The sequence below is a fragment of the Galeopterus variegatus genome, unplaced genomic scaffold (assembly GCF_000696425.1).
Source record: "Galeopterus variegatus unplaced genomic scaffold, G_variegatus-3.0.2 Scaffold1972, whole genome shotgun sequence".
NCBI classification, from domain to species: Eukaryota; Metazoa; Chordata; class Mammalia; order Dermoptera; family Cynocephalidae; genus Galeopterus; species Galeopterus variegatus.
The window spans coordinates 285210-294612 of record NW_007728083.1 but is presented as its reverse complement, the minus strand read 5'-3'; the positions used below and the strand labels follow the sequence as shown (position 1 = coordinate 294612).

General features: G+C 43.1%; 1 protein-coding gene across 2 annotated transcripts in view; it reads right to left on the bottom strand.

The window, feature by feature from the left end:
* Nucleotides 1-2877: 2877 nt before the first annotated feature.
* The window catches only part of HDAC8 (histone deacetylase 8), a 232762-nt gene continuing 226236 nt past the window's right edge, over nt 2878-9403 (bottom strand). For both annotated transcript variants that reach the window (XM_008579872.1, XM_008579873.1), the window contains one exon: nt 2878-3440. In XM_008579872.1, coding sequence (XP_008578094.1) covers nt 3418-3440 — 23 coding nt within the window. In that variant the 3' untranslated portion in view covers nt 2878-3417. The remainder of the gene's footprint in view (nt 3441-9403) is intronic.

Below are 9403 nucleotides of genomic sequence, written 5' to 3'. Positions count from 1 at the left end.
TCCAAAGTCACAGTTTAAAAATATTCTAGTGGTACTGGTGTGGGGCAGTAGAAAAAGTAAGGGAATTTGCAGTTCCAGTTGGGTTTGTTTCCTGGCTCTGCCACGTACAACTGGGCAAGTTACTTCACAGTTTGTAGCCTCAGTTTCCTAATCTATAAAGTGGGATGATAATAGCCACCCAACAGGGTGGATAGTGACACACACATAAGAGAAAATGATATGTAAAATGGGGCGCATCCCAATGCTTGCTTTTGCCTTTGTTAATTACAGCTACTTTGGCTGGTCCCTGCAGGCACAAGGTGGGGGGTGGGCAGGTGTTTCCTGAAGGGGAGGCAGTCTCACGCTGAGTACAAATTTGCCCTGTCCTCAAGCCAATTTATCCAAAAAGACCCTCTCTGGCCTAGTGAATTGTAAATTAGGAGCCTGCCAAGCTGACTGGTCTTGCCTGGCCTCCAGGCAATTAGAACAGCCCCGGGGCCTGAGCACAAACTCTTCTGCAGTGGGTGTCTTGAACTGATTTTGATCTTCAACCACTCCTGCACCCCCACCTCCCACAGATCAATTCTGTTTTTTTAAAGTTTATTTATTTTTCCTATTATAAAGTAAAAAGTGCTAACTAGAGAAAATTGGAAAATATTAAAAAGTAGAAAGAAGGAGAAGAAAAAATAAAACCCATCCTAATACTTTTCTCCTCTGTAAAAGCCCACCTGAATTAATATTTGTTTTTGGGGGTTTTTTTGGCTGGGGATCCGAACTCTTGACCTTGGTGTTGTAACACAGTGCTCTGACCAACTCGGCTAACGGGCCAGTCCACTTCAGCTAATATTTTGGTGTATTTCCTTTCAGCTCCTCCCCCCACCCCCTACACTTATGATAATTCTGGGCAGAGTAACTCTTAATGTCTTGCTGGTTTTGTGAATGCCATGCCTACTTTTGGGTATCGCAATTTTAATTTCTAAATATTTAAAATCATTCCTAGTTTTATCTATGGGACCTTTTTTTTAGCGACCATTTTCAACAAGAATCAAATGAGAAGGAATCCTGAAGGCCACTGAGGTGGCGCCCTCTCAGGAGCAGGCCCAGTCTCTGGGAGGCACAGCAGGGGGTCACTTCAACAGCTTGTGCTTGGTTTAGGCCTTGCCAACCTGGAGAGCAGAAAGCAGCAAAGGGCTCCTGGCATCCTGGCGCCTCCTGCCACTCTCCCCCACTGGGTGGCATATCTTTGCCCAAGTCCATTGTCATTGAAAGGAAAATGGGGAGCCAGTTATTTCTCACTCTTTGCCAGGTGGCTGCCTCTCAGGGCTGAGGCCTTCACAGGGATTTGGTGGATGACTTTGGGGGTGGGTCCCCTCTAGAGCACTGGGCTAGGGGAACCAAGACCAGGCTAAAAAAGCCTTTGAGAAGGCAAACCTTGGCTGGTGGTCTCTTGTAGGCTGGCAATTCAAGAGCTCCCATTTGCCTGCTTCCCTGGCTTTCCCTAGCTCTGAACTGCCTCATTCAGCGCCTCCCACTATTTTTTTAAAATCCCCCTTCTTTTTGGTATAAGTAGAACTGCCGTTAAGCAGAGTGTATAATTAGAATAGTGGCCATGCAAAGTGACTGGTATTCCTAGCTGACCAGGCGCCCCAATGCTGTTTAATAAAAGCTTGACTATTCCCATCCCAGGACACATTCAAGGCTTTTTCCACTCCCTTCTGCGGAATGCCCTTCCCCCACTTGGAGGCCTGGAGAAATACAACTCACCCTACAAGGCCTGGCTCAAATATCATCCCCTTAGAAGCGCTATGGGATGCCTCTCCAGTAAGACGAGTTGCTCTGTCTCCAGTGTTCCCACAGCTCTGGCTTCATGTTAGTAACAGCTTGAAACATGTTGGGCCCTGCTTTTCCTCCCCCCTTGCCTTGTCTGGGAATTCCTAAGTGGCCAGGTTGGGGCTGTGTCCGTGTCTCCCATTCCAGTCCCAGCAGTTGAAGGAGCTTCATAAATATTTGGTAAATCAAATTACAAAATCATGCCATTTGGTTGTCCCCTTCTCTTCCTCATCTCTCTCGTTATCCCCATCACCATTTTTCCATTTTGCCATCTCCCTGGAGGTTGAAGTAACACAACTGCACCTGCTTTTCATCATGTGTGCCGACTGTCTACATCTGATGGGGAAGTATCCTCTCTATCCATGGAAATGCCCCTCTTATTATTTTTTTTTAATATTTTATCTTATTTTGTCGATATACAATGTGGTTGATTATTGTGGCCCATCACCGAAACCTCCCTTCCTTCTCCCTCTCCCCCCTCCCTCCCAACAATGTCCTTTCTGTTTGCTTGTCGTATCAACTTCAAGGAATTGTAATTGTTGTGTCTTCTTCCCGCCCCATTTTTTTTGTGTATTTATTTATTTATTTTTAGCTCCCACAAATAAGTGAGAACATGTGATATTTCTCTTTCTGTGCCTGACTTGTTTCACTTAATATAATTCTCTCTAGGTCCATCCATGTCGTTGCAAATGGCAGTACTTCATTCTTTTATAGCTGAGTAGAAATGCCCCTCTTAGATCTGACATGCCAACCTGCTCTTCCATCCCTAAATTCCTCCTTGGGCAGGGGCAGTTTAACCCCAGGGTGCCGGGAAGACCCTCTTCATGGTTGCAGCGCCTGTATTACCATGCACCGCCCCTCCCACCCCCCCATGGATGGGCCCCAGCGCAAGACAGAGCTTGGTCTTCTGTCCCTAGGACTTGGGCAGGGGGTCCAACACTCAGGGTCAGCCTCTCAGTCTGGGCCAGAGCAGAGCATGGAAGTACTTGATACTTCAGTGAGAGGAAAAGTTCAGAACCATGTGTGCTATTGGTGGTGGCTTACAATGAGGACAATGGGACAAAGGGGTAGGTTTTAAAGATTTTATTAAAAACCAAAATAGATACATAATCCTAAAACAACACCAGCGTATTTCTCCCCACATCCCATTCTGCTGATCAGTCACCCTCCCCCAGGGCTCCACCTGGATGGTCCTGAGGCCCAAACCCCGCCTCTCAGCTGCTCCCCACACCACAAATTGATGACCAAAGTGCCATGCTCTCCTCCAGCTTCTGATTTGTCTCCTTTAAGAAAATAAAAATACCCCTTCCCCAACTTGCTTAAAAATAATTTTCAAAGATTAAAAACGGTTTTTGTGTGTTCTTTAAAAATAAACACTCTAAATGTTGGATATCTCCCTCTTCCCCTAGGCCTAATTGAGGACTCTGGGGTGCCTGCTTCCTCACCCCAGGAGGCCAGCTGCCACTTGGTGGCCCTTGGAAATTTTCAGGAAGTAATTCTTTCCAAATTTCCCCTGCAGCCACAAATTCCACAAACTGCTTGCATAAACATGCTGTCTTCATTACAGCACTGCTCCTCAGCTCTGGAAACCTGATCTCGTTTTGTCAACTAGACCACATGCTTCAGATTCCCTGCAAACAGGAGAGAAAACAAAATTCAAATTCAGGTAATGTATGTGAATTATACCTCAATAAAGCTGTTTTTTTAAAAAAGCACTGCATTTTGGGGCTTATTCTCTTCCTGCTCTTGAGAACCCTTGTGAATAAGCCCAGGCTAGCCTACTGATTGATGACAGACAAATGGCCCAGATACCCCTGTCACCCCAGCAATCACCAGCCAACTACTGGACAGATAAATGAGGCCTTTGACAGCCAGCTGACTGCAGTTGCTGGGTGAATCAGGCCCAAACCAGAAGAGCCACCCAGCTGAGCCCAGCTCAATTGCTAATCCACAGAGTCATGAGCTCAACAAGTGGTTGTTTTAAGACACACACACACACACACACACACACACACACACACACACACACACACACACACACGCAACACTTTTCAGAGTTCACACTTCACTACCTGCATCAAATTGCCCCCTCTCCCCAAACTTTCTTCCCCTCTCTGCAGGGCACAACCCTCCTAGCCTTTTTTCTTGTGAGTACCTGTCAAGTATGGACTGGGGGCTTTTCCCTGCCCTCAGGCCTAGCAGTCTTTGAGGGAAAAGTGATCCTTTGAAGTCCTACAGGACTGGGCTCCAGGAATGAAAAGTTTGCTCACTTGGTCCCTCCTTGGTCTTCTCCTTGCCCCACTTCCTCAAGTAGAAACACTGGGCTCCAAACCCTACTGACCACTTCTCTGAAACAGGAAAAATGCTCCATGAGGGCAGGGACCTGGGCTGTCTTACTTTCAGTTGATTTCCAAAGTCTAGCACAGTACCTCACACATAGTAGGTGCTCAGTAAGTGGCTGAAGGAATGGATGAATGGAAGAAAGGAAGGAAGGAAAGAAGAAACAAATCAGAAACTCACTTAACTATCTACTTTAATTTTTAATTTTTAAATTAACCTACAGTAACATTGACTTTTTTGTACATACAGATCTATAATTTTTAAACACGTGTATAGATTCATGATAGAGAACATTTCCATCACCCCACCCAATCCCCTTGTGCTATCCTTTTGCAGTCCCAGCCTCCTCCCTTCCCTACCACCTGGCAACCACTGATCTGTTCTTTATCACTGTAGTGTTGTCATTTTAAGAATGTCATATAAATGGAATCAAACAGTATGTAACCTTTTAAGATTGGCTTCTTTCACTCAGCATAATGCCTTTTAGATTCATTAAAATTTTTGCATGTATCAATAGTTCATTCCTTTTTCTTTGTACTTAACTTTTCATTTAAAAATAATTATAGATTCACAGGAAGTTGCAGAAAAAATAGTACAGAGAGGTCCCATGTACCCTTCACCAGGTTTTGCCAAATGTTAACATCTTACACAATTGTTGTTCAATATCAAAACCAGGAAATTGACATTGGCACAATTCACAGAGCTTACTCAGATTTCACTTGTGTGTATAGCATTCATTTGTGTGTATAGTTCTATGAAATCCTATCACAAGTATTGATTCATGTAACCTCTGCCACAATCAAGATGCAGAATTATTCCATCACCACAAAGATCTCCCTTCTGCTACCCCTTTATAGTCACTCTCACCTCACCTCCCTCACCATCCCTAAGCCCTGACAACCATTAATCTATTCTCCATCTCTCAAATTTTGTCACTTTGAGAACGTTATATAAATGAAATCACACAGGACATAAACTTTTGCAATTGGCTTTTTTCACTCAGTATGTTGCCATTATGATCTGTCCAAGTTGTGGCGTGTATCAAGTTTGTTGCTTTTTATTGCTGAGTAGTAATCCATGGGATGGATGTAGTACAGTCTGTTTAACCAGTTAGTTGTTGAAGGCCATCTGAGCTGTTTCCAGTTTTTGGATATTATGAATAAGGCTGCTATGAACATTCATGAGCAGGTTTTTATGTGAACATAGTTTTCATTTTTCTGAGATAAATGCCCAGAAGTGTAATTGCTGGGTTGTGTGGTAGTTGTGTGTTTAGTTTTATGAGAAACTGCCAAGCTGTTTTCCAGCATGGTGGTACCATTTTACATTCCCACAAGCAATGTGTGAGTGATCTAGTTTTCCAGCATCCCTGCCAGCATTTGGTGGTGTTTTTTTATTTTGGCCATTCTGACAGGTGTGTGATGATATCTCATTGTGATCACAATTTGCATTTTCCTAATGGCTGATGATGTTGAACATCTTTTTGTGTGCTCATGCTCATTTGCCATCTGTATATCCTCCTCATGTCTTTTGCCCATTCTCTAATTGGGTTTTCCTTTTCACTGTTGAGTTTGGAGTTTTTAAAATATATTTTAGATACAAATCTGTTGTCAGATATATGATTTGCCAATATTTTATCTCATTATGTAATTTATCTTTTCAGTCTCTTAAAAGGGTTTTTTGCAAAGCACAAGTTAATTTTGATGAGGTCTGATTTTCCAACTTTTTCCTTTTTTTGATCATGCTTTTGGTGTCTTAAACCCCTAAGCTCAAAATCTCTGAATAATCTTCAATTCTTCATCTCTTAGTTCACGCCCCCTCCACATCTTATGAGTTACCAAGCCTAACCTCAAGACATCTCTCAAATCTGTCCCATCCTTTCTGTTCCACTTTCTCTACCTTAGTCACATCTCTTATTACTCAGGTCACTGCAACAGCCTCTTACTGGTGCTCCAGCTTCTAGAGCTGTCCCCCATGCAATTTCTAGCTGTGATCACATCCCTCCCCTGCTCCAAAAACCTTCAGCAGCTCCTGATTGCCTATGAATGAAGTCCAAATCCTCAGCTTAAATAGGCCCCATCCACGCTCTCCTGTATCTGTGACTTTTCTTGTATTGTTTCCTCTGCTGAGGACAACATACGGGGGATCCTGGTGCTGAAATGAGGGTCTTTCCATCTCTAAGTATAGCTAGAGCTTGGGGAATGAGTGAATGCAGGGGTGGACAAAGTTCTGTGTCAAAGTGTTCCAACAACACATTTGCAGAGAGGAAAGGTAGGTGCTGTATTCTCTGCTGCTCCGTCTCATTCTCCAGTTACATTTGGAGGCAATTAAGAAAAACAACAGAAATAATTTCCACCAAAAGTTGACGATGAGCTATGTTGAATTTGGATAACAATAAAAATGTAAGCTTAAATAATGCCCATTGTTTTCTCCTCACCTCCAGCTTTTCCAGCAGTGGGTGGCAGCCTGAGAAAATTCTAAAGGCCGGCATGGGCTGGGGCCTGGGGAGACACGAAGTTCAGACCAAAGGGGACAAACCCAAATACCTAGAAAGGCCAAGAATATACTGCATGTGAGTAAAGCAGACTGGGGACAAGACGTATGGAGCCCTCTTGAGCCTTTTTTCAGTTTTCTACTTTGAATCATGACATGAGTATAAGAAATAGTTTTCTTTTTCTCAACTCTACTACAGAAGAAAACAAAACCCAAACAGTGGGATGGTAAATGGAAACTCACACTTGGCCTAGAGTAGGAGATACAAAAGGGAGTGGTGGGGTCCGTGGCAAACAGGAAGGTACGTGCTCGCCAAGCGGGCAGCTGCTACTCAGCTCCAGCCTTTAACTACCGCACAGGCATGTGGGCCCCAGTGTGACCAGGTCTTTCCATTTTCTGAGAGAAGGCAGAAATTCACATTTTTATGCAAAGTTTCCACAGTGTTTAATGTGGGCAACTGATTGAAATTTTTAAAGAATATTGTGTCGGACATCAATATGAGTGGCCAAACAAAACAAATTTGCAGGCAAGATGTGGCTCATGGGCTCCCAGTTTACACCCATGGCACCTCACTTCACTCTCGAATATCCTGGTTTGGACAATAAATTATATTGTCACCCTACCTCTGATGTACAAGAATGAGGACTGAACTGGGACTCAGAGGCCTGGGTTCTACTGATTCATTGACTGGCTGACTCATTTGTTCATCTGTTTATTCAGTAAACATTTATAGAGTGTCTACTTGGTGCCAGGTACTTTGCTAAGTGCTGGTGAGCACTCTCTTTAGTCTTTCTTTTTTTAATTAATGGACTGTATTTTTAGAGCAGTTTTAGGTTTACAGAAAAACTGAGCAGAAAGTACAGAGAGCTCTCATATATTCCCTTCCTCCTTCCCCTTCAGGCAGTTTCCCCTGTTACTAACATCTTGCATTAGTATGGTACATTTGCTACAGTTAATGAATGAATATTGATACATTATTAACTAAAGTCCACAGTTTACATTAGGGTTCACTTTTGGTGTTGTGCAGATCTATGAATTTTGAAAAGTGTACAATTTTATGTATCCACCATTACAGTATCATACAGAACAGTTTCACTGCTCTAAAAATCCCCTGTGCTCCATTGATTCATCCCTTTCTTCCTTCTCCCCAAGAAGCCTGGCAACCACTGATCTTTTTACTGTCTCTGTAGTTTTGCCTTTCCAGAATGTCATATGGTTGGAATCATATAGTATGTAGCCTTTTCAGCCTGGCTTCTTTCACTTAGTAATATGCGTGTAATTTTCCTCCATGTCTTTTTGTGGCATGATATTTCACTTCTTCTTAGCGCTGAATAACATTCCATTGTCTCGATGTATCACAGTTTATCCATTCACCTCCTGAAGGACATCTAGTTTGCTTCCAAGTTTTGGCAATTATGAATAAAGTTGCTATAAACATTCATGTGCAGGTTTTTTAGTGGACGTGAGTTTTCAACTTATTTGGGTAAAAACAAAGGAGAATGATTGCTGGATCATAGGGTAAGACTATGTTCAAGCTTTGGAATGAATTGCCAAACTGTCTTTCCAAGTGGCTGTGCCATTTTTCATTCCCACCAGCAATGAACGAGAGTTCCTATTGCTCCACATCCTCACCAACATTTGGTGTTGTCAGTGTCTTCGATTTTAGCCATTCTAACAAGTGTGTAGTGATATCCCGTTGTTTTAATGTGTAATTCTGTAATGACATATGATACTGGGCATCTTTTCATATATTTATTTGCCATCTATATATCATCTTTAGTGAGCTTTCTGTGCATATCTTTTGCCCATTTTAAAATTGGGATGTTTGTTTTCTTATTGTTGAGTTTTAAGAGTTCTTTGTATATTCTGGATACAAGTTTTTTACTGGATATGAGCTTTGCAAATATTTTTCTCAGTCTGTGGGCTTGTCTTTTTATTCTGTTAATCTTTAGTCTTTTCAATGTAGAGCAGCACTGTCCAAAAGAACTTTCTGGGATGATGGAAATGTTCTATATCTTTGCTGTCCAGTATGGTAGCCACTAATCACATGTGGCTATTGAGCATTTGAAATATGGCTAGTGCAAGTGAGGAACTGAATTTTAAATTTTATTTAATTTTTTAATTAACTTACATTTGAATAGCCACATGTAGCTAATGGTGACTGTATCGGACAGTACAGATATGAAACAGTCCCCTTGTGCTTTTTGTTTCCTTCATGACATTGACTAGGGGTCATCCTTATTTCCTCCTTTGTTTACAACCTTTCTTCTTTCCAATCCATTAGCAAGTCCTGTGGATTTTATCTCCAAAATATATTCCAAAATCACCCCCTTTCCTCCACCCCTCACTTTGACTTTACTCCAGACCACAACCACCCCTTGCATGGACGACTCTAACAGCCTCAAAACTGGACTTTGCTTCCTTCCTTGACCTCTACAACCTATTCTCTGTATAGCAACCAGAGTATTTTGTTAATACTTACATCAGACCACATCACTCTTTGCTCAAAACCCTCTAACAGCCTCCAATCACACCTAGCATAAAATCCAAGCTATTCAGGGCCAGCCCGGTGGCGCACTGCTACAGTGCGCTGCTTGGGAAGCGTGGCGGCGCTCCCGCCGAGGGTTCGGATCCCACGTGCAGACCGGCGGCTCACTGGCTGAGCGAGGAGCGGGGGCAGCGCCGAGGGTCGCGATCCCGTTGCCGGTCCCGGTCCGGTGCGGGCGCCACACCGAGGGTTGCGATCTGTTGCCGGTCAAGAAAC